General features: G+C 41.5%; 1 protein-coding gene across 2 annotated transcripts in view; it reads left to right on the plus strand.

Annotated features, from left to right (window-relative positions):
* Positions 1–26,389, plus strand: part of SCRN3 (secernin 3) — a 190,989-nt gene that overhangs the window by 22,362 nt on the left and 142,238 nt on the right. Inside the window, exons 3-5 of one of the 2 annotated variants that reach the window (XM_053698459.1) lie at positions 7,791–7,972; positions 8,055–8,254; positions 19,208–19,420. In XM_053698459.1, the coding sequence (XP_053554434.1) occupies positions 7,791–7,972; positions 8,055–8,254; positions 19,208–19,420 (595 nt within the window). The remainder of the gene's footprint in view (positions 1–7,790; positions 7,973–8,054; positions 8,255–19,207; positions 19,421–26,389) is intronic. The other variant, XM_053698460.1, reaches the window with a different exon arrangement.

Genomic DNA, 26,389 nt, shown 5'->3' on the forward strand with positions numbered 1-26,389 from the left:
TCTGGGAGTGCTGACCATTATTTCCATCAACAATCAGGGCTGCAGTGTGGTGATTCCCCTTCACGATGAGAACAGGTTGTCATGCTCTTTCAAGCAGAGATCTGCATAACGACTCATTCTCATCAATTGCATGGAAAAAGTTAAAGGAAGAATTACATATTCATATTCACTTGATTATCTTAGTATCCTTTGTTTAAAAGCATACCTAGGAAGGCCCAGTAACAGCAATGCACTACTGTGAGCTAGCTGGAAATTGGTGGCTACTCACATATGCCTCTTATCATTGGGTCTGCAGATATGTTAAACTATCTTCTAGTAGTGCGTTACTGCTTGAAGCTGTGTTTAACTGTGTCTTTAAACCTCAGGCAACAGTGAAATAATAAAATGCTCTAAGACAATAAAGCATTTTCCTTGTGGACGTTTATGTACCTTTAAGAAAGGTCCATACTAAAGTACTGAGTAAAGAAGAAAGAGCAATACAGAAGAAAAATTGCACCTGTAGATGTGAACTGGTATTACTAATTGTGCCATCATTGCTGTGTTGTTCTGTTATAAAAATAGAACATGTGGGGTTTCATTTCAGTACACTGGCTATACTTTAACCTTTTAAGCGTGCATGGCGACACAAGTATTTACTGTGGATGTCGGCCACCTGCAGTCTCACCTAATCCCTGATGGTCTAGGGCTCCGGCATCGCCTGGTGAATCCAGGGGTGCCTGTGAGCGGTGACGCCCCAGAAACCCGGAAGTGCCAGGCAGATGAAGAGGGCTTAAGGGAGCTGGATGGAGTGGTTGGTGTTCAAACCCCTCAATCTCAGCTGCCTTAAGATCAAGAAACCTCCAATACCCACTTATTGAAAGGTAATTTCATGCTCTTTCAAACCAAGGCCGGACTGTTAGCCGACGGACATTTGGCCGACGGATAATAGTCTGACACACAAGTGGCTGTCAGATAACAGTCCGGCCACGAGATAGGTAAGTAGATAGATTTGATAGATAAATAGATGCGATAGATAGATAAATTCGATAGATAGATTTAATAGATAGATATATAAATAGATAGATTCGATAGATAATTTCACAGACAGAGAATTACAAGACATGCAGGCTGGGACCCATGGTTAAGTTCCCAGGGGTGGTTGCGGCGCCTGAGGCTCTGATTAGAACAGAGCACTCCGGAGCATATCTGCCCTCGGCCGAACTCGGAACATGCTTCGGCATTCTGTCAGTCGGCCAAATGTCCATCGGACAGAATGCTATCGGCCAAATGTTCGTCTGCATTTTGTCAGAGCACCCTTTCAAACATGTGTTTCTTGGGTGTTTGTATAAAAAAAATAGTTCATGTGTTTTAAGCACAACATGTCCTCTTACCCCTCTAACAGGCCATCAAAAAAGGCTAAAAGTCCCACTAGACCCATTGTTTTAATGCCCAGAAGCCCTTCTAAAAAAGAAAGCCCATTTATAAGTTTTAGTAGCTAGGTGATTACTTTGATAATAGTGATCACCTGGCATGAATAAATGTGCATGTATTTGTACAGAGGCTCATGGGAGCCTCTATGTGCTGATCAAAGTCACATAACTATATGAAGATGCCCTTGGTATAGTGTATAACCCCTTCTATTTACTATAACGTTTAGGGAGGAAAACACACACACTATTGTTTATAAATGTATTTATTAATATTTTAATTTCCATTTTTCTTCATAAATGGAAAGAGTTCACAACTGCATTCATTACTTTTGGGAATTCAGAACCTGGCCACTAGGAGGAGCCAAAGACACCACAGCCAAAGGCTTAAATACCTCCCCGACTTCCCTCATCCTCCTGTCATTCTTTGCCTTTCGTCCCAGGAGGTTGGCAGAGAAGTGACAAAAGTTTTCGATAGTCTCTTATGGAGGGTAGTACTCTGGGACTGGAGTTTTAAGTAGTCCTGTCAGCCTCTCAATGAGAACATGGGTGAAAGTTAGAGTCCGGAGATGCAGGGAGAGTCTTTCTGCAAAACCATTCCGACTCATATTTACAGCTCCACAAGCAATCAGCATTGACGAGTTTCGCTGCCTGCTTTTTTTCTCTCAAGTCCATGGCAGAAGCAACACTACTATCTGTCACACTTGAAGGGCCGTGTTCCTGTTCCACAGCGTAGATTCCGGTAAGATCATTTCATTTTATTTTCATCATGGATGTATTGTAATTACAACTGTTTATCTGAGAGGGGCTACAACCTTTCGGGATAACTTTAACATAGGGTCTCAGTGAGGCTCCTTTTTGTATCTAGGAATCAAGGGTTAATATCTCCTGAGGGAGGTTGTTGAACAGGGGGGTTTATCATCATGTTTGTTATGTGATTCTGTCTGCTACTGTGTAGTGTTGCTCCGGCTCATGGCTATTTTGGAACATAACGGCCTATGTCTAGTGACACAGCCTTTACGGTCGGGCACGCTTTTGCATGGACTGCACGGTTTACCTTGTGACCTCATTTCTGCTTTCCTGACCGTGTGGCGAAGGAGAAATCCTGGTCCGCTGGTGTCTGGTTCTCTGGAGGTGGTGAGTGCCCCAGCCATGGGGGTGTAAGGTGCCGTTTAGATTTTTCTTATTGGTCCATTTTTTATTCAGTGTCCCAGTTATGGAGGATTCTGATTTTTTTGGAGATGGATGTCTGATTCAGACTCTTCTTGCGAAGAATATGAATTGGCCCAGGTGATACATGCCCATCAGTTATGTTCCGAATGCCGTTTTAGAGTGCTCTGTTCCTCGGGATCGGGGAATCAGGTGCCCACTGAGCCATCTGTCTCTGGGGATTCTATTTCTTACGAGACAAGTTCCCTTCCACCAACTCTTACTACGCATGCAGGTAACACTACTTATCCTTCTAGGGAGTGTGGCCTGTTCCCACCGGAGGTTACGACACGGTTCTGCATTGCCATATCTTTGGCGCATCTGCACCTCCCGGGAGTGTGCTTACGATATTGTCTGTGTTCCATTAACCGGTGCTCGACAGGGATCGCCTGGTCCAGTTCAGCCCTCCGGGGAGCGACTGCCCCTGAGTCCTCAGGGGGTCAACCTTCGGGGCCGATGTTTTCTTTTGTCCTGGTGGAGCTATGTTGCGCCTTTCATTATAGACTGGCGCGCCTTCATGTTCTACTAAGGCACGTTTTTGGAGTTGCTGGAGGATCCCACTCTTAATGGGTCTGGGGATTCTCAGTCTTAATTTTCGACTGGCTTGCATGCATAGACATAGGGGGATGAAGTAATCTTCTTATAGTCTTTGTTATTTGTGTATCCTTTTCCAGTTCTGAGCTTTGAAGTCTCGGACCCCTGTTGGGCTGGTCCTGCGGGTCTGTCCGTTCTTCCTGAGCGATAACCTACGGGTTGCCTTATCTTTTATTTTCATGCGGTGAGGATGATTTTTATTTTGTCTAAAGCTCATGTTGTGGTGTGATGTTTCCTTCGGGAACTTTCTTCTCTGGAATTGATACTCGCGATTTTGTGGTCGCACTGTTTACAAGAGTCTGTCTGACTGTTCTTTATCCCTCCATCTTGAGGGATACTCTATGTGGCCTTGACAGTGACGGGGCCCTTGGTTTCAGGCTGGTCCTGACTGGGTACAAATCCTTCTGTCTTTGAGGCCTAGTTCAGACACATGGTGCCTTTTTATGTCCGATTGGTCCAGTGAGGGCGTCTAGTGATCACAATATGATTTGTGTTGTTTACTTGTTTTATTTTACAAGCTTCAACTAGCATCCTGAGAGAACTTAAGGGACCGTGGTTGCTTAGGGGCATGGGGTCAGTCCTCATTCGCCTTTCAAGCTAGTGGGCCGGGACTCCGTTGAGATCCACGACGACATGCTCAGTCGTTTCCGATTTTTCGGGGGAACTAGAGTGTTCCAGTTGTGGGTTGGAGGCATGGAGGATTTAGGTCCTTCATACCGCCGTTCTTACGGTTTTGCCTTTCATGGTCTCGTTGGAAGTGTCCTTTTAGGACTTGTTCCTTTTAGAGGTTCTCTTCCTTTGGGTCGAGACTTTCTGGACTTCGTCCGTTTTTTCTGTCGGCTTTGGCCGCTTAATTAGGAAGTGAAGGCCTGTCAGGGGCGATAGGAGTTGTCTCTTTTTCCAAGCTTTTTGATTAGGGGATGTTTTTCTGCCTGGGTTCGGGATCCTTTGCATTCTTCTCCCTTGGGTATGGTCCTCTGGAACGTTAATCTGGAAGGCTTATGAAGACTAGCCTTTCTACTCTCTTTCGGGTGACTTTGTTCTCATTTACCTTAGTGTTGTCCTTGGGGCCTTTGGACTCTAGAGAAATTGTGTGCCTTTGTCACGGCCTAGCACCTTGTTGGGGGGTGTTGACCTCCGGCTAAAGGTGTTCTCTTCTCTTTGGGCTGGGAATTACGAGTGAGTCGTGTACCCGTTCTCCGGGTTTCCCAGTTCTCATCCCCTGTGAGTCTGATTACTTCAGATGGGGTATCTTGTGTTCCTTGGGGGTGTCCTTCATTCTAGGACGATTCTGGGTCCAGGGTTCTTGTCTTGGATCCTTCTTGGATGTCTGGAGATTTATGATCCTGTGGACTGGTTCGGGACGGCCCGGTTTTTTCAGGGACCCTATGTTGCGACATAGGGGCTAGCTCATTGGGCTTGCAAGCTGGAAAGCCAGAGTTTACACCCACCTTCGGGTATTGGTTATAAACTTTACGGCCTGACTTGTCCTTCGGACAGAGTGTGCTACTCTTCATGGGGAGTTTTCTCAACAATGGTGTCTGGATGATTTTTTCATTTGGTCCGTGTTTTGATCATACTATGGCTTCATACTATGTTTTGTATCCCCTTTGAGGGGATAGTTTGTCTTCCTTATGAGCTGGGGTTTCTTCTCTCTGGAGGGTCTTTGTCCTGCCCTGTGTGTAGGAGGTTGGATCTGGTGGCTTATTTCTTTAAGGAGCAGCATCCGCTCCTCTGTGGGCTCTGTTCCACCTGTTGGAATTTGATCTCTCTACGTAGAGACAGTCTAAGAGAGCTGTGACAGGTCTTCCTACGGATCTATTGCACTTTTCTCTGTTCCAGGTCCCAGGGGGTTCTCCTTGGGAGTGCCTTATTTTAGAAGAGCGGATTGGGTTGGCACCCGAGCACTGTTGGTGTGGGTGAGTCCCCCCTTTTTCTTTCCATTACCTGGGGGCTTGTGGTTGGGGGTTTTCTGTCCCCCCTGTCTATCAGACATGTCTGTCGCTTGGGCTGGTCCGGTGTTGGAGCAGGATCTGAGATCTGTTGCTCTGCTAAATTCGTCCTCGGAGCATTGGAGGTATGGTAAGCCTCTTGAGGTTTCTCCTTTCTCCATGTTCAAGGTTTGTGGGAAGGACTGGCGGCTCTTAGATAGCCTGCAACGTTATCCGCTGGTTAGTGGATACTTAGCAATCTGAAGGATCCTATCTTCAGCTGCTTTCTGATTGCCCTACAAGTAATTAAGTTTCAGAGTCATTTTTACATGACTGCAGCGTGCAGTGTTTTTGCTTTAGGTGTTGTTCGTCAGACCTATCTGAGCTTGCTGCACAAGGTTTTGTTTCTGAATATTTTGGTATTCTGAGCTACCTTTTTGCGACTTGGGGACCTTTGTCTTCAGTTGCTTTTTAGAGTGTGGTTGCACTGTGTTAGGGGAAGATCCTCTTTGTTTCAGATTCCCTTTGTTTCTTATCCGTGGTTTCTGTATTTCTGGGGTCTGGGCATTGCCTCCCCTTTTTTCTATGAGACTAGTGGGTCTCTGTTGGTCTGGAGTTCCTTATGCAATCTGGACAGCTAGCTCAGCATACTAATGCACTGTGGCTACTCTGCACTGTAGCAAACTGAGGGTTGCAAGTTCGATCCCCGGATAGGTCTACTCAGCCTTCCTCCTTTCGAGGTTGATAAGATTAGCAGCGCCTTGAGTCCCTTAAGGGGGATTAGCCGCGCTTTACAAGAACATTCATGTTTTCTCTGTGTCTTTTCTTCTATGTGAAAGAATATGGTAGCTTGTTCCCTTTCTTTAGTAAGGGGTGTGTTCCAAACTTGTTCTTGGCTTCGAACAAAGCGGGATGTTGTTGGGTAGGGGTTTTCAGGAATGGTGCCCTCAGAATAGGCCGCCTCTTGTACCCCCCCGTTTTTGCATTCAGTGTCCTCTATAGCTTAAGTATTGTTTTCCCAAAAGTAATGAATGCAGCTGTGGACTCTTTCCATTTATGAAGAAATACTTAAATTATGCTTACCTGATAATTTTCTTCAGATGGAAAGAGTCCACAGCTCCCCGCCCGTATTTTCTGTGGGGCGTCTGTTATTTTTGTTCTTCTGGCACCTTTTCACCCTAATATTTCTTTTACTGTTCCTTGTTACCTCGGCAGAATGACTGGGTGATGAGGGAAGTGGGGGAAGCTGTTTTTGGGAGAAAGGTTTTGCAGGCCGTGGTGCCCTCTGATTAGGGTCCGCCTTTTTTACCCTCCCGGTTTCATTCAGTGTCCTCTAGAGCTTGGGTATTTGTTCACAACAGTAATGAATGAAGCCGTGGATTCTCCTCCCCTTTAGATGGAAAACAAAAATTATGCTTACCTGATAATTTCATTTCCATTGAGTGGAGGAGAGTCCACGGCTCCCGCCCATATCTACGATGGGTGGATCTTCTGGTACCATTTATACCCTGAAATTTCTCCTACTGTTCCTTGTTCCCTCGGCAGAATGACTGGGGGATTAGGGAAGTGGAGGAGGTATTTAAGCCTTTGGCTGGGGTGTCTTTGCCTCCTCCTGGTGGCCAGGTTCTGAATTCCCAAAAGTAATGAATGCAGCTGTGGACTCTTTCCATCTGAAGAAAAAAAAAAGAAAATTATCAGGTAAGCATAATTAAAAAAAAATTCACACTTTTTGTTGTAGGTTCCTTACACAACATAATATATACATAAAATAATGGTAAAGTTTGAATCTGCTAGGTCTCCTGAAAAAAAGAGATATATAATATGTGTGGGTTTCTCACTGAAAAATTGCCTACAGTAGGGTCTAAATGCGAGTAGCATGTAAAAACTGCAAAACAGCTCAGCACATGGCTGGAAATTGATCAGCGGTTAAAGGGCCATAATAGTTGATAATAGTTGAAAATTGACATGCTCTAATTTGTTACAGCCTGTAATTTTAAGACTATTGACCCTTTACTACTTTGTGTGTTAACCCCTTACAAATTTGTTAAATAAGCAGTAGATGTGCTGTTTGGGACTAGCAGTGCTCAAGCAGAAGCCACTCATGATCCAATCAGCACACTTGAGTCGTGCGATTAGCGCTGCTGATTGCGTCAATGCTAGGTTTTGCTCGGGTCTTAAGCAGCACTTCTACTGTGTGTGTAACCCCCTTTTCAGAAGTTAAACACATAGTAATGCAGGGTTGATAATCTTAACGAATTAGAGCATATAATTTTTCGATTATTATGACCCTTTAATTAGAGATCCCTCACTAACAGTATTCCAAACTATCAGAAAACTCTATGCATGTTTTTTGGATTATTTGAGAGGTACAGTCCATGATTCAGAGCACTGTCCCTATGATAATGTTTGTAATTATGCAAAATTATATGAACTGGTTCAATTGCACACACCATGACTTGATATTATTGGTTATGTGAAAAAAGTGGCATTCAGTATATGACTTATTTTGCTACCATGTACCATAAATAGATTTAGTAATGATTTCCATATTTATAAAAATAATTGTACATTACAGAAGTTCCATTTTTTTTACTGATTTTCTATTACATATTATGATTTTCTTTTATTTATTTATTTTAATAATTCCTAGTGCACATATATCAAAATTGAACAAGTAGAGAAAACTTATGCTGTGGTTTTAAGTCGGCCATCTTGGTTATGGGGAGCAGAAATGGGAGCCAATGAGTTTGGTGTTTGTATTGGAAATGAAGCAGTGTGGGGAAAAGAAGAAATTGATGATGAAGAGGCACTTCTAGGCATGGATCTTGTCAGGTTGTATACATATTTTTTTATTTTCTTATGGTTTAATATGTTGTTATATTGTCACAATCTAACTCCGTCTTTATTTTCTTAGGCTCGGCCTGGAAAGAGCTAAAACAGCAGAGGCAGCATTGGATGTAATTGTAAACTTGCTAGAAAAATACGGACAAGGTGGAAACTGTATGGAAGACAAAATGTCATTTACTTACCACAATAGTTTCCTTATTGCTGACAGAACAGAGGCATGGGTACTGGAAACTGCTGGGCAGTACTGGGCTGTTGAGAAAGTAGAAGGTAAGCTGCAGGGAATAAGGTTTCTTTGGGTTATATATACATGAGACCATTTTCTGTTATTCTTAATAAGTCTTTACCAACACATTTATAATTAGAGATGGATCATAGGAACTCCACAATTGTGGGTTTTACAATTTGAGAATTGGAAGTGCAGACTTTGCGACCCTGTTCCTGGCACACATCTGTCTTTGATTGTTGTCAGGAGACATGCTACAATATTGTAAAATAATGTCTTAGTTTTGCTAAAAAAAAGACTGTTGCTAGACTTTTTTATGATAACAAGTTCAGTTTGACACCTGCAAATAAGGCAAGTGGTGATGGAAGCCTGGCAGTTGAAAAACATTTACAGCAAACAGGGCGTTAATATACTTTGCAAGTCTATATTAATTAATTGCTTACACAGTAATATATCAAGGATTTTAGAAGCAATAACTATTTTAACAGTCAGCATACAGTCCAACAATGAAAAAAATAGTAGTGTATTCATTCTATATTGTTGTTTGTTTCATACTACTAAATTTTTAGTTGGCAAAAGTTGTAGGGTAATTACACATAACTAATGATGCATGTTGTGATGCTCAGGAAATCCATCTAATTGTTATGTTTCATAAAAGATAAGGCTAGCATCTTGAGATGTTTTATTAGGTATATAATAGGCAAACTTCCTTTAACATTTTAATAGAAATGGCATTCTAGTGCAAAAGATTGCAAGCTCTAATTTGCTAAGGCATGGAATTTTTGTATTATTGAAACTCCAACTCTATGTGATTTGATTCCTGCAAGAAGGTTAAATTCAAACTTCAGGCATGCTATTCTCTACACTGGCATCAGGCATACTAAGTGACCATCAGGTTGATGTTGAGGCTGCACTATCATATGCGGGTGTGAGAAAAGCTTTGCTAAGTTTTATAGTCTCCTGGGGCAGGTTAGCATGGGCACAAGCTATTACATCATAGCGTACCATTTTAACCTCTTTACTACTGGGAATTTAAACAGAAATAAAGCCTTGGGGGTAGATTTACTAAAGGTTGAGCTGGCATGATGTTGTCAGCATTAAAAATTGCAGAAGCATTTCTTGTGAAATGCTTGTGCAATGCTGCCCCCTGTTCACTCGCGGCCAATCGGCAGTTAGGGGTTAAAGGGCCATGAAACCCAAAATTTGTCTTTCATGATTCAGATAGAGAATACAATTTAAAAAAAAGTTTCCAGTTGACTTCTATTTTCAAATTTGCTTTGTTCTCTTGTTATTTTTTTGTTGAAGAGATATCTAGAAAGGTGGCATGCACATGTTTGGAGTACTACATGACAGGAAATAGTGATGCCATCTAGTGCTCTTGCTAGTGTATAACATTGTTTGAAAACTGCTGCCATAAAGTACTTCAGACATGTGCACTCTCTTCAACTTACCTTCCTTCTTTTCCACAAAGGTTAACAAGAAAATGAAACAAAATTAAAGTAAATTAGAAAGTTGTTTAAAATTGTATGTACTGTCTGAATAATGAAATCATTTGTTTTTGGTTTTATGTTCCTTTCATTAGTTAGCTGGTAAGGGTAATAGTATTGTAATGTAGGGATTACTCTCCCTCCTGATGCCTCCCACCTCCCTGATCCCTCCCAAACAGCTATTTTCCGCCTCCCCCACACTCCTCACCACCATCTTAAGTGCTGGCAAAAGTTTTTTTTTTCTTTTTGTTTCTGCAGTGTAGCCCTGGTTGCTCCTTTTTGTGTAGTGTAGTGTCTCCCCCTCTCCCACCGCTGGGCTGCCCACCTGCAGGGCTGGTGCAAGGATTTTTGTCTACACAGGCGAAGGTACATTTTGACGCCCCCCCCCGACAATATTATCCGAATATTAAATATGTAATGTGATTATGGAGGATAGTGTTGCAACTGATACACTGTTTGCAAGCCAAAAAGCCCTGTCCTGCAATTTCACAATAAGATCAGCACAACACTAATGCCATTAAAAGGATGTGCCAGCAGGCCAAGTGATAAACTGTTGAACAAACATTTAAAAAGAATACCAGAGCCTAGGAGTACCTTAATGAAGTAATATGTGCATGGTTTATATCAGCAAGCAATGCAATTCTGATTTTGTTATTTTGCACCTGGACAGTCATACATAAAAATACAATGATAAAATGCTCTAATAATAATAAAGTGCATTGTATTCTCTTACAACTGCTTCCATGCAATTATGTTTACAGTTTACTTTAACCCCTGCAAAGAGATAAAAACAAACAGAAGTCTAAGTACACCTCACTGCCCTGCATAGGCCGCAGCCCCTATGTATATAACGTATAACTGTGACAGTAACTGTTTAACCCCTTAGTGACCAGATCATTTTTAAATTTTCTTTTTTACATTTCTGCAGTGTTTGTGTTTAGCTGTAATTTTCCTCTTATTGATTTACTGTACCCACTCATATTATATACAGTTTTTCTCGCCATTAAATGGACTTTCTTAAGATACCATTATTTGTTATCATATCATATAATATACTATAAAAAAGTTATAAAAATATGATTTAAAAAAACACACTTTTCTTTTGCAAGATGTACCGAGTCCACGGTTTTATCCTTACTTGTGGGATATTATCCTTCCTTACAGGAAGTGGCAAAGAGAGCACCCACAGCAGAGCTGTCTATATAGCTCCCCCCCTTAACTCCACCCCCCAGTCATTCTCTTTGCCGGCTCTAAGCAGGAAGGTTAAATTGAAAGAGGTGATAAACTGTTAGTTTTTATTTTCTTCAAGCAAGAGTTTGTTATTTTAAAATGGTACCGGTGTGTACTATTTACTCTCAGGCAGGAGATGGATGAAGATTTCTGCCTGGAGGATGATGATCTTAGCATTGGTAACTAAGATCCAATGCTGTTCCCACAGAGGCTGAGGAGTACAGGAAACTTCAGTGTGAGGAACGTTTTCATGCTATACAGCAATGAGGTATGTTTAGTCATTTTTTTCTGGAGAGACTGTGATATTTCAGAAAGGCTGACAGTATCCCCATGAGGGTAAGGGTAAGCAGCAATCCTAGACTTATAAAAAAGAGGCATTACTAAGCTTGCATTAAGGGCTAATTGAAATTATGGTTGACACTCAGTTTTAATGATATGAACAAACGGTTGTGTGTACTGGGAGTGATGTTAATAAGTTTTTGAGGGACAACTTTATTGAGGGTACACTTGGCTTTTTGGGGTTTTAGAACCCACATGGCTGGTTAAAACACTTAGTGTGTTTTTGGGAGGCCTTAGAAACATCGAGTGATTTGGGCGGGGCCTAATTTTGCGCCTCAGTTGCGCAGTTGTTTTCTCTTGACAAGCAGCAAGCTACAACACCGGAGGGCCCTGGTGAACTTTTTGGGCCAAAATGAAGCTTTAACCCCTCATTTCCAATCCCTAAGGGCAGGTAGGCGCCACAGCAGAGCTGTGGTAAGGTGCTGACAGGGTTTTTTTCCGGTTTTTGGCACGTTGTCAATCCGGTTTCCATAATTAAGGGTTAAATGGTTCATTTGCTTGTGGGGCAATCTTACTAAAGCTTATTGAATCTGCTGTAAAAATTTTGAAAAGTTTGATGCATTTTTAAGCAGTTTTGCAGTTTGTGTATGCCTTTTTTTCTCTTAAAGGCACAGTACAGTTTTTTTAAATCGTTTTTTCACTGAATAAAGTGTTTTCCAAGCTTGCTTGTCTCATTACTAGCCTGTTCAACATGTCTGACATTGAGGAAACTCATTGTTCAATATGTTTAGAAGCCATTGTGGAACCCCCTCTTAGAATGTGTCCCACATGTACTGATATGTCTATAAATTGCAAACAGCATATTTTGACTTATAAAAGTTTGGCGCTAAATGATTCTCAGACAGAAGGAAATCAGGTTATGCCATCTAGTTCTCCCCAAGTGTCACAATCAGTAACGCCCGCACAAGTGACGCCAAGTACCTCTAGTGTGTCTAATTCTTTCACCTTGCAAGATATGGCCACAGTTATGAATTCTACCCTCACAGAGGTTTTATCTAAACTGCCAGGGTTGCAAGGGAAGCGCAGTAGCTCTGGGTTAAGAACAAATGCTGAGCCTTCTGATGCTTTAGTAGCCGTATCCAATGTACCCTCACAATGTTCTGAAGTAGGGGTGAGGGATTTACTGTCTGAGGGAGAGATTTCTGATTCAGGAAAGATGTTCCCTCAGACAGACTCAGATATGACAGCCTTTAAATTTAAGCTAGAACACCTCCGCTTGTTGCTCAGGGAGGTTTTAGCGACTGTAACCATATTGTAGTTCCAGAGAAATTGTGTAAAATGGACAAATATTTGGACAAAAAATGGACAAATATTTAGAAGTTCCTGTCTACACTGATGTTTTTCCGGTCCCTAAGAGGATTTTGGACATTGTTACTAAGGAGTGTGATAGACCAGGTATTCTGTTCGCTCCCCCTCCTACCTTTAAGGTGTCCCATATCCGACACCATGCGGGACTCCTGGCAGATGGTCCCTAAGGTGGAGGGAGCTGTTTCTACTATAGCTAAGCGTACAACTATACCTAATGAGGACAGTTGTGCTTTCAAAGATCCTATGGATACAAAATTAGAGGGTCTCCTAAAGAAAATTTTTGTTCATCAGGGTTTTCTTCTCCAACCTATAGCGTACATTGTTCCTGTAACCACTGCAGCTGCCTTTTGGTTCGAGGCGCTGGAAGAGGCTCTTCAGGTGGAGACCCCATTAGATGATATTATGGATAGAATTAGGGCTCTTAAGCTAGCTAATTCTTTCATTACAGATGCCACTTTTCAACTGGCTAAATTAGCGGCAAAGAATTCAGGTTTTGCCATTTTAGCGCGCAGAGCATTATCGCTTAAGTCCTGATCGGCTGATGTGTCATCAAAATCTAAGCTTTTGACCATCCCTTTCAAGGGTAAGACCCTATTCGGGCCTGAACTGAAAGAGATCATTTCAGATATCACTGGAGGGAAAGGTCATGCCCTCCCTCAGGATAAGACAAATAAGATGAGGACCAAACAAAATAATTTTCGTACCTTTTGAAACTTCAAAGGTGGTCCCGCTTCCTCTTCCCCTGCTACAAGGCAAGAAGGGAACTTTGCTCAATCCAAGTCAGTCTGGAGACCTAACCAGGCTTGGAACAAGGGTAAACAGGCCAAGAAGCCTGCTGCTGCCACCAAGACAGCATGAAGGGGTAACCCCTGATCCGGGAGCGGATCTAGTAGGGGGCAGACTTTCTCTCTTTGCTCAGGCTTGGACAAGAGATGTTCAGGACTCCTGGGCTTTAGAAATCGTAACCCAGGGGTATCTTCTGGATTTCAAAGATTCTCCCCCAAGGGGGAGATTCCATCTTTCTCAATTGTCTGTAAACCAGACAAAAAGAGAGGCGTTCTTACGCTGTGTAGAAGACCTATATACCATGGGAGTGATCTGCCCAGTTCCGAAAACAGAACCGGGCCAAGGGTTCTACTCCAATCTGTTTGTGGTTCCTAAAAAAGAGGGAACCATCAGATCAATTTTGGATATCAAGATTCTAAACAAATTCCTCAGAGTCCCATCCTTCAAGATGGAGACCATTCAGACTATTTTGCCGATGATCCAGGAGGGTCAATATATGACCACCGTGGATTTAAAGGATGCGTATCTGCACATTCCTATCCACAAAGATCATCACTAGTTCCTCAGGTTTGCCTTTCTGTACAAGCATTACCAGTTTGTGGCTCTTCCCTTCGGGTTGGCCACGGCTCCCAGAATTTTCACAAAGGTGCTAGGGTCCCTTCTGGCGGTACTAAAGCCGCAGGGCATAGCAGTGGCGCCTTATCTAGACAATATCTTAATTCAAGCGTCGACTTTCCAACTAGCCAAGTCTCACACGGACATCGTGTTGGCCTTTTTAAGATCTCATGGGTGGAAGGTGAACGTAAAAAAAGAGTTCTCTTTCCCCCCCTCACAAGAGTTTCATTCCTAGGGACTCTGATAGATTCGGTGGACATGAAAGTATTTCTGACGGAGGTCAGGAAATCAAAAATTTTAACCACCTCCCGAGCTCTTCATTCCGTTCCTCGGCCGTCAGTGGCGCAGTGCATGGAGGTAATCGAACTAATGGTAGCGGCAATGGACATAGTTCTGTTTGCTCGCTTACATCTCAGACGACTGCAGCTATTCATGCTCAGACAGTGGAATGGGGATTATGCAGATTTATCTCCTCAGATAAATCTGGATCAGGAGAACAGAGATTCTCTTCTTTGGTAGTTGTCACAGGATCACCTGTCCCAGGGAATGTGTTTCCGCAGGCCAGTGTGGGTTATAGTGACGCCAGCCTACTGGGCTGGGGTGCAGTCTGGAATTCCCTGAAAGCACAAGGTTTGTGGAATCAGGAGGAGGCCCTCCTACCGATAAATATTCTAGAACTGAGAGCGATATTCAATGCTCTTCAGGCGTGGCCTCAGCTGGCTTTGGCCAGATTCATCAGATTTCAGTCGGACAACATCACGACTGTGGCTTATATCAATCATCAGGGGGGAACAAAGAGTTCCCTGGCTATTATAGAAGTTTCCAGAATAATCCGATAGGCAGAGACTTACTCTTGCCATCTATCAGCAATCTATATCCCAGGGGTAGAGAACTGGGAGGCGGATTTTCTAAGTCGTCAGACTTTTCACCCGGGGGAGTGGGAACTCCATTCGGAGGTGTTTTCTCAACTGGTTCAACTATAGGGCACACCAGAATTGGATCTGATGGCGTCTCGTCAGAACGCCAAACTTCCTTGTTACGTGTCCAGGTCAAGGGATCCTCAGGCAGTACTGATAGATGCTCTAGCAGTACCCTGGTCGTTCAACCTGGCCTATGTGTTTCCACCATTCCCTCTTCTTCCGCGTCTGATTGCCAGAATCAAACAGGAGAGAGCTTCAGTGATTTTGATAGCACCTGCGTGGCCATGCAGGACTTGGTATGCAGACCTGGTGGACATGTCATCTCTGCCACCATGGACTCTGCCACTGAGACAGGACCTTTTGATTCAAGGTCCGTTCAAGCATGCAAATCTAATTTCTTTGCAGCTGACTGCTTGGAGATTGAACGCTTGATTTTATCAAAGCAGGGTTTCTCTGAGTCGGTCATAGATGCCTTGATTCAGGCTCGAAAGCCTGTCACCAGGAAAATCTATCATAAGATATGGCGTAAATATCTTTATTGGTCCGAATCCAAAGGTTACTCATGGAGTAAGATCAGGATTCCTAGGATTTTGGCCTTTTTCCAAGAAGGATTGGAGAAGGGATTGTCAGCTAGTTCCTTAAAAGGACAGATATCTGCTTTGTTTATTCTATTGCACAAGCGTCTGGCAGATGTCCCAGACATTTAGGAGTTCTGTCAGGCTTTAGTTAGAATCAAGCCTGTGTTTAAACCTGTTGCTCCGCCATGGAGTTTGAATTTAGTTCTTAAAGTTCTTCATGGGGTTCCGTTTGAACCCATGCATTCTATAGATATTAAGCTTCTATCTTGGAAAGTTCTGTTTCTAGTTGCTATCTCTTCAGCTCGAAGAGTTTCTGAACTATCTGCATTACAATGCGACTCACCATATCTGGTTTTCCATGCTGATAAGGTGGTTTTGCGTACCAAACCTGGATTCCTTCCTAAGGTAGTTTCTAACAGGAATATCAATCAGGAAATTGTTGTTCCTTCTCTGTGTCCTAATCCTTCTTCTAAGAAGGAATGTCTGTTGCACAACTTGGACGTGGTTCGTGCTTTGAAGTTTTATTTGCAAGCAACCAAAGATTTCCGTCAACCCTCATCTTTGTTTGTTGTCTATTCTGGAAATCGCAGAGTTCAAAAGACTACGGCTACCTCACTTTCCTTTTGGCTTAAAAGCATCATCCGTTTGGCATATGAAACTGCTGGACAGCAGCCTCCCGACAGGATTACAGCTCACTCTACTAGAGCGATGGCTTCCACATGGGCTTTTAAAAATGATGCTTCTGTTGAACAAATTTGTAAGGCTGCGACTTGGTCTTCGCTTCATACCTTTTCCAAATTTTCCAAATTTGATACTTTTGCTTCTTCGGAGGCTATTTTTGGGAGAAAGGTTCTGCAAGCAGTGGTGCCTTCCGATTAGGTTCCTGTCTTGTCCCTCCCTTCATCCATGTCCTAAAGCTTTGGTATTGGTATCCCACAAGTAAGGATGAAACCGTGGACTCGGTACATCTTGCAAAAGAAAACTAAATTTATGCTTACCTTATAAATGTCTTTCTTTTGCGATGTACCTAGTCCACGGCCCGCCCTGTCTATTCAAGACAGATAGTATTTTTTATTGAAAACTTCAGTCACCTCTGCACCTTATAGTTTCTCCTTTTTCTTCCTAAGCCTTCGGTCGAATGACTGGGGGGTGGAGTTAAGGGGGGAGCTATATAGACCACTCTGCTGTGGGTGCTCTCTTTGCCACTTCCTGTAAGGAAGGATAATATCCCACAAGTAAGGATGAAACTGTGGACTCGGTACATCGCAAAAGAAAGAAATTTATCAGGTAAGCATAAATTTTGTTTTTCTAACTTTGACCCCCAAAATCTCTTACACATCTACAACCACCAAAAAACACCCATGCTAAATAGTTTCTAAAATTTGTCCTGAGTTTAGAAATACCCAATGTTTACCCCCTTAACGGACCAGGAATTTCAGACTAAAACTCAAAAGACCAGAGTATTTTTAGCATTTTTGTTATCACTCAATTTAAACAAAAATAGAGCCTTTTTTATAATTACCTGTCAAAACTATATATTTTTTTAGTAAAGACTGTTACTATAATTTGTCCAAAATTTTTTTGCTCATATTCTCAACAGTCTTGCATATTTCAGATTATTCTGCCAAAACTGCCAAAGTCTTTAGGGATAGTGAGGAATGAGATTCAATTGGTACTTTAAATTGTTAAAATGGAATATAACACAATCCCCCTATTAATATTGAAAATAATCCGTTTCCCCTGAGATCACTTAAGACAACAACATACATTTTGTACTGTTACTCCGCTGAAGCAATTTGTTAAGAACCAGCATACTGTTATTTATATTTTAACAGCAAAGATGATCTTAGCTCTTTTCCAGAGGAATGATGGATAAGAGACTGGATCAGCTTTTGTTCTAATGTAATTTTTTTCCCTTCTTCCCCAGGCTTTTTATTCCAGTACTATATGCAAGATGTCAATCATCAAGGCATTTATGTTTCTTTTGTACCCACCTCATAGTCTACCATTCTGATTCTAATCTGAATAAATAAAGGGATATATATGCAAATGATGCTTTTTTTATTAATATTAAAACAAAGCAAAACATTTTTTTCTGTAGTATAGCTGCCCCCCTCATTACCATACCCCCTCTCAGATGCCTTTCTAAACTTGGATCCAAGGATCCCCCTCTCCCTCCTTCCCACTCACTGACTGCCATAGTGTAGCGGTAGCCAAACTTTCGCTCTGTGACTGTTTGAAGTCTCACTCACACAGTCACGGACTGTGCCACACTGCAGTCGTTGGCCGGGGCCCCTGAGGCTGTGTCACTCACACAACACTGTCATGTGTGTCATATGCACAGCCCCGGGCTACGGTGGTACTGGCTACCACTTTCTTATTATGGACATTTCATTTTCCTCTGCACTGCACTCTCTGCCCACCCCAGACCCCCGCCCACCTCTCCTACCTGTTCAGAACTTCAGTGTACACAGTACACACACTTCGGTACCAGGTCACGGTGGGCGTCAGCCACGTCACTCAACTGTTAGAGACGAGCGAGGCATCCTTGTCACGTTTTCCTGCTCAGTCAGACTAGACAACAGCAGTGAGTGACGAGTCTCCACCACACCTCACTGAGGCGCAGTCGTACAGGCAGGTTGTTTAGCGCAAGATCTACTGCACTGCACAGCATAACAGCATTGGAACTAGTTGCAACAGGCTTCAGGCTCAGATTAATGCTATTTGCACAGTAGATTTTATCTCACACGCAAGGCACAAAGCAGATTAACCTCCCGCTCCGCACATTAGATTTTCACTCACACGCAAGGCAGATTAACCTCCCGCTCGCGGCGCCCCCCTGCGAGGGTGCTCTAAGGCGGCTGCCATTATTGCCTTCCACAAACGACGGCCCTGCACACCTGCCTTACCTCCCACAACTTCCACCTCCACCAATGAACATTGTTACAGACAGTGACACAGACATTGTTATTGTCTTCATATGGTAAGCCTTACTAGTATTCATATGTTAAGGCTTCAGGCACTATTATCATTGTAAATCATTAGCAAGACAAGTGTTAAAGGGATACTGAACCCAAATATTTTCTATCATGATTCAGACAGAGCATGCAATTTTAAGCAACTTTCTATGATCAATTTTTCTTCATTCTCTTGGTATCTTTATTTTAAAAAGCAGGAATGCAAGCTTAGAAGCTAGTCCATCTTTGGTTCAGCACCTGGGTAGCACCTGCTGATTGGTAGCTAAATAAAGCCACCAATCAGCAAGTGCTACCCAGGGTGCTGAACCAAAATGGGCCGGCTCATAACCTTACTTTCCTGCTTTTTCAAAGGAGTAAATTAGAAAGTTGTTTAAAATTGCATGCTCTATCTGAATCGTGAAAGGACTGTTTACATAACATAGAGTTAAATGGACAGTCAAGTCAAAATTTAAACTTTCATAATTTATGAGTAAGCACTGATTAGCTAAAATGCAAGTCTGTCAAAGGAACTGCTTCCTGCCTTCCCTCCCACAACTTCCACCGCCACCATTGGAGATTGTTACAAACAGTGACACAGATATTGTTACTGTCTGTAACAATCTTTCAATCTGGCTTCATATGGTAAGTGAGCACTCATTTTGCTCCCAGTAGTGCATTGCTGCTCCATAGCCTACCTAGGTATGCAGTTTAACAAGGATACCAAAAGAACAAAGCAAATAAGATAATAGAAGTTGATTTGTATTTTCTTTCAAACAGATGGAATAAGAAATATATCAAACAGTCTTTCTATAACCACGAAGATTGATCGTGAGCACCCAGGAATGCGAGAACATGCCATTTCTAAAGGCTGGTGGGATGGAAAAAAGGACTTTAATTTTGCAGCAGTATACTCGTATTTTAACCCCTCTAGATTATCTTCTTCTGGGGACAGATTTTGTGAAGGGTACAAGTTGCTTAGGAAACATAAAGGTAAATAATATTTGTAAAAAATAATTATTTCTTTTATTCACTTCCTGTCTCCTAGAGGCTTTCCAATATGCATTTTTAGGGACATTAACCTGCTTGGTACAACTGGTTACTACTGTGCTGTTGTTTTTCCTCCTCCTGTCTGCAGCTCTCTTCAAAGCGTTTCTCTTGGTCTAACCCTTCAAAGGTGCTGGTTAATAAAGTTCTGCATCCTCACATTAGGTTCTGCTATTTTAGAACTTAGAATTTCTGTACCTGGTGATAGAAGTAGTGCATATTCACAGAGCAGTGATATGCCATATTATGCATGTGCACAGTTTATTGTGCACAATAGAGAGCAGCTGCATTTTCATATGTTATTTTTAAAGGACTTTTTATATTTTTTATTTAGTTTTTAAACTGTGTAAAAAAAATTGCAAAATTAAACTCTTCTGCTTTCTACTGTGCAAGCTTATCAAGGCACAGCTGTCAAAAAGGCAGCACACTTACTGATCTGTGAAAGTGCACTGCTTCCATTGCTGGATGCAACTAAATGTGGGATCAAAGATATAAATGTGACTGATAGAAATATTCATAATTACTTGGTTAGAAGTTTAAGTTTTGAAATGATATTAGGTGGCTTGAGATTCTTGGGTTGTAACTCTGTGTTATGTGAACGGCGCTTAAATAAAGGTGCACTTAAAGGGACACTGAACCCAAATTTCTTCTTCCGTGATTTAGATAGATCATGCAATTTTAAGCAACTTTTTAATTTACTCATATTATCAATTTTTCTTCATTCTCTTGCTATCTTTATTTAAAAAAGAAGGCATCTAAGCTTCTTTTTTTGGTTCAGTACTCTGGATAGCACTTTTTTTTTATTGGTGGATGAATTTATCCACCAATCAGCAAGAACAACCCAGGCTGTTCACCAAAAATGGGCCGGCATCTAAATTTACATTCTTGCATTTCAAATAAAGATACCAAGAGAATGAAGAAAATTTGATAATAGGAGTAAATTAGAAAGTTGCTTAAAATTTCATGCTCTATCTGAATCACAAAAGAAAAAAATTGGGTTCAGTGTCCATTTAAAGGGACAGTCAACACTAAAATTGTTATTGTTTATAAAGATAGATAGTGCCTTTACTACCCATTCCCCAGCTTTGTACAACCAACATTGTTATATTTATATACTTTTTTAACATTTAAACCTCTAAATTTCTGCCTGTTTCTAAGCCACTACAGACAGCCTCTTATCACATGCTTTTTCTATTTGCTTTTCACAAGAAGAGACTGATAGTTCATATGGGCCATATAGATAACATTGTGCTTATGCCCGTTGAGTTATTTAAGAGTCAGCACAACACAGCATTATTGCATAATTGGCTAAAATGCAAGTCAATATAAATAAAACAAAAAGTAATGTGATCAGGGGGCTGTTAGAAGATGCTTAGAAACAAGGTAACCACAGAGTTAAAAAGTGTATTAATATAACTGTGTGGATTATGCAAAACAGGGGAATGGGTAATAAAGGAATTATCTATCTTTTAAAACAATAAAAAAAATCTTGTGTAGACTGTCCCTTTAAAGCACATTAACTATGCTACCAGGAATTGATACAATATAGAATACTATTTAAAGTGAAGGTAAACTTTGATGAATGAAAGCCCGTTTTTTAAAAATACTATTAAAAACAGGGGCACTTTCATTCATCAAAGTTTAGAAAGCAGCCGTTTTGATTAAAAACTTACTATCTACAAGATACGACGAGTCCACGGATTTCATCCTTACTTGTGGGATATTAACCTCCTGATAACAGGAAGTGGCAAAGAGCACCACAGCAGAGCTGTATATATAGCTCCTCCCTTCCCTCCTCCCCCAGTCATTCTCTTTGCCTGTGTTAGTAATAGGAAGAGGCAAAGTGAGGTGTTAGTTTTAGATTCTTCAATCAAGAAGTTTTTTATTTTAAATGGTACTGGTGAGTACTATTTTCTTCAGGGAGATATGGAATGAAGAAGATTTCTGCCCTGAGGTTGATGATCTTAGCAGATGTAACTAAGATCCATTTTGGTTCCCACAGAGCTTCTGAAGGTAGTGCAAAAGAAATCTTCAGTGTGGAGAACGGTGTCATGCTACAAGCAGCATTGAGGTATGTTCAGTCTTTTATTTCTGAGGAGACTTGTTATATCAGAACTGGCTGACATTTTTCACTACAAGGGAAGGGGTAAGCAGTAGACCTGTATCACTGAGGGTATTACTGAAATTCCTGTGTTTTATACATATTGCTTTGACATACTGTATTGGGGCTTGACACTGGGAGAGGCAGCTTGACATTTATATATTTATTAGTTAAAGTCAGTAGGGCTGCAGTTTCTTGTTACAAGATTTTAAGTACAGAGGACCACATGGCTTTCTTTTTCAAACCGCTTCCCATGCGACTGTTGAGACAACGTCCATGATGGGCGGGGCCTGTTTCGCGCGCTCAGACGCGCAGTTTAATCTGACTAAGAAGGCAGCAGGCATTAGCTCCGGTGGGACCTAAAGTTGTGTTCTGATCACCGGATTGTTGTCGAGTCATTTTTCAGTACCCTGGGGGCATGTAGGCGCCACAGCAGAGCTGTGGCGAGGTGCAGGGGTAATTTTTTCTGTTAAGATATATTTTTTTGAATTAAAATGTCTCTTAGAGGGTAATTTCAGCTTTTTTTTTTTTTAATAATTTTTTTTATTGAGGTTTTTGGAAACAGTGACAATAGTAACTTAACATGCATCAATGTACAAATACAGAATTATGCTTACGAGTCAAACAAAGAGAACAGCACTACCACATATATAGATAATACAAACCAGTTAGGCGTAAATGATTACCACATAGGAGAGTAATTGTCATCACATTGGTAAGTATACTTAACATGAGGAATTAGAGCTTCTTTGCATATATGTAAGACGTGGCAGTCTGTGGTAGCAGTTATATAATGCAAGTGTCTGAAAATGGAACCTCAGTTTTCTTGTATATAATAGAAATAATTCCCTGCTTTGTTCTTATGGTCACTTTTGGATCTGAAAAATCTAATGAGGGGTGGCGAGGGAAATTGTTTTTCGGATGGCCACTTGTGGGCCTAGTAAGGGGAGGGGAAATTCAGCGGGTGAGCACCGCTATGCAAATGAGGGAAAGAGTGGAGGGCGGAGCCATATATATAGGTAATTTAAGGAACATGGCGGAATCTCTAAAGTTGTTTAACTGTGGGATCAAATGACACTACTAGTCGTATGGTATTTGGCAGCTTGACACACATATGAACATGAGAGGATATGCAAACTTTGTATAGATAGAACATCTAACTCATATGGAAGATAAAAAATAGAAAAACAAATAACCCCAAACATCAAGTTACTAAACTTATAATACAATAGGAGTATGCTCAGCAGAGGGGTGGAAAATAGGGCTCTAATATACAGTAGACGTGCAAGATGCGTGGTTGAGAGATTTCAATTACACAGAAATAACATGTAATGGCGATAAACATAACTTTAAACTCCTAAGATAAGGCAAAATAAACTGGCGTAACATAAACACCTGTCACTCAGAGGAAACATATAAGTGCAGACCTCAAATTTATGCTTGTATGTGCAGTCTATAGTAGAATTACTTAGAAAAGACAAAAAAATGAACCTAAGAAGTGCTACGTCTCCTCTTCAGCCTATGTCACATACGTCAAGTAAAACAACATTTGAGGTGAGACATGTAAACATAAATATATCTTAACATATCTTAACATTCTTAACATTCACTTCTAATCGGTAAACTGTTGATATGATATGGGGGTACAGACAACAGAACTCTATATTATTGGTGAGCTAAAGCAGATTTAGATAAACCTTGTAGGAATCTGCATAGAAAAGTCTCATAGAGCTGAAAAGTCTTTCTCATCATGAGGGATAAGTCAATAACACTGCACTCTATGTTAATGTAGAAAAGCCCTAAAATATGGTTTGCAGATTAGGCTTGCAGTTTCTATGCAGGAATAAAAAAAAATTGAACTCTCACAAGCTCAACATGAATTGTGGGGGTTAAACGTTCAGGTACAAGCCTTCCAGCCTATACTAACATAATAGAATATCATCAGAAGAAATATCCCCACTATTTTCTGTGAGCATAGTGTCTACTAGTTAAAAGTCAGCAGAAACGCTACAATAAGAAGCAGTTCATCAACCCTGGGAAAGCACACATAGAAAAACCCTGTAGCACTGTAAAGTCTTTCCACGCATGAGGGTTAACATAATGAGGCTAACCTATGCCCATTAGTACATAATAGATGTAGAGTTTATCTTGCCCTTCAGCTTTCTTTGGCCCCAATCTACTCGTTGTAAAAAACTTTGTGGATGTTTGGCTTAAGGTCACCTCAGCTGTAGAAATGCGGTCAGGAGACTGCGCCATAATTGTGCTAGTAACTTGTTGTGTACTGCAGAAACTGACCAGGCTCCGTCTCAGCAAAAACATCTGTGGTCAGGTTCCTCAGAGTCTCAGCTGGGTCCGCAACACTGGTTGTCTGGGTGCATAGGTCTTCACTTTTGCATCTGATGTCTAACGTGCGTTCCTTTGGTAGGCTGGGAATTAGAGGCGCTCGATGATCCGGTAGGTGTCTGAGTATGGAGATAACCCAGTCTCCTTCTATGTGGGCGCTATGATCTCTTAGGTCTTCACTCTGCGGCTCTGTAGTTTCGGCCAGTGTCACCTGCATAAGTATGTCTGGATCCATGCTCGGGCTGAGAGTGAGAGGCGCTCGATCATCCGGTATGTGTCTGCGTGGGGAGATGAGCAGGTCTCCCTCCATGCTGGTGTTGCGGCCTATTGGGGCCTCACTCTGTAGCTCTGTAATTTCGACAAATGCCCCCTGCGTACGTATGTCCGGATCCGTGCGCATGTCTTTTAACAAGCTTTTGAGGCTGTCAAATTGTGCGGACATCTGGAGATCAAAGTCCATTAACTGCGTGTGGATGAGCATAGGTACTTCTCCGTCCTCCATGGCCACACTGTAGAAATTCCGTAGTGGCGCGGGAACAATATTAGGCCAATACAAGGAGTTTAGTATATAAGATCTCTTCCGTTAGTATTTTGGTGCTCCCGATCTTCTTCCAAGGCTTATAGCAGCATTTTCTCTTGTTAAGTGTATCCAGTCCACGGATCATCCATTATTTGTGGGATATTCTCCTTCCCAACAGGAAGTTGCAAGAGGATCACCCACAGCAGAGCTGCTATATAGCTCCTCCCCTCACTGCCATATCCAGTCATTCTCTTGCAACTCTCAAATAAGATGGAGGTCGTAAGAGGACTGTGGTGTTTTAGACTTAGTTTATTTCTTCAGTCAAAAGTTTGTTATTTTTAAATGGTACGGGAGTGTACTGTTTATCTCAGGCAGTATTTAGAAGAAGAATCTGCCTGCGTTTTCTATGATCTTAGCAGAAGTAACTAAGATCCTTTGCTGTTCTCACATATTCTGAGGAGTGAGGTAACTTCAGAGGGGGAATAGCGTGCAGGTTTCCTGCAATAAGGTATGTGCAGTTAAAATATTTTTCTAGGGATGGAAGTTGCTAGAAAATGCTGCTGATACCGAAGTAATGTAAGTAAAGACTTAAATGCAGTGATAGCGACTGGTATCAGGCTTATTAATAGAGATACATACTCTTATAAAAGTGTATTTCTTTCATGTAATTAGCAAGAGTCCATGAGCTAGTGACGTATGGGATATACATTCCTACCAGGAGGGGCAAAGTTTCCCAAACCTCAAAATGCCTATAAATACACCCCTCACCACACCCACAATTCAGTTTTTACAAACTTTGCCTCCCATGGAGGTGGTGAAGTAAGTTTGTGCTAGATTCTACGTTGATATGCGCTCCGCAGCAGGTTGGAGCCCGGTTTTCCTCTCAGCGTGCAGTGAATGTCAGAGGGATGTGAGGAGAGTATTGCCTATTTGAATGCAATGATCTCCTTCTACGGGGTCTATTTCATAGGTTCTCTGTTATCGGTCGTAGAGATTCATCTCTTACCTCCCTTTTCAGATCGACGATATACTCTTATATATATACCATTACCTCTGCTGATTTTCGTTTCAGTACTGGTTTGGCTTTCTACAACATGTAGATGAGTGTCCTGGGGTAAGTAAGTAAGCTTATTTTCTGTGACACTCTAAGCTATGGTTAGGCACTTTTTTATAAAGTTCTAAATATATGTATTCAAACATTTATTTGCCTTGACTCAGGATGTTCAACATTCGTTATTTTCAGACAGTCAGTTTCATACTTGGGATAAATGCATTTGTTTCAATAATTTTTTCTTAAAAAATTTGACTTTTTCCCTGTGGGCTGTTAGGCTCGCGGGGGCTGAAAATGCTTCATTTTATTGCGTCATTTTTGGCGCGGACTTTTTTGGCGCAAAATTTTTTTTCTGTTTCCGGCGTCATACGTGTCGCCGGAAGTTGCGTCATTTTTTTGACGTTTTTTTGCGTCAAAAATGTCGGCGTTCCGGATGTGGCGTCATTTTTGGCGCTAAAAAATATGGGCGTCATTTTTGTCTCCACATTATTTAAGTCTCATTATTTATTGCTTCTGGTTGCTAGAAGCTTGTTCACTGGCATTTTTTTCCCATTCCTGAAACTGTCATTTAAGGAATTTGATCAATTTTGCTTTATATGTTGTTTTTTCTTTTACATATTGCAAGATGTTCCACGTTGCAACTGAGTCAGAAGATACTTCAGGAAAATCGCTGCCAAGTGCTGGAGCTACCAAGCTAAGTGTATCTGCTATAAACTTTTGGTATCTGTTTCTCCAGCTGTTGTTTGTATTGCATGTCATGACAAACTTATTAATGCAGATAAAATTTCCTTTAGTACTGTTACATTACTTGTTGCTGTTCCGTCAACATCTAATTTTCAGAGTGTTCCTGATAACATAAGAGATTTTATTTTTTAAATCCATTAAGAAGGCTATGTCTGT

The sequence above is a fragment of the Bombina bombina genome, chromosome 1 (assembly GCF_027579735.1).
Source record: "Bombina bombina isolate aBomBom1 chromosome 1, aBomBom1.pri, whole genome shotgun sequence".
Classification (NCBI taxonomy): domain Eukaryota; kingdom Metazoa; phylum Chordata; class Amphibia; order Anura; family Bombinatoridae; genus Bombina; species Bombina bombina.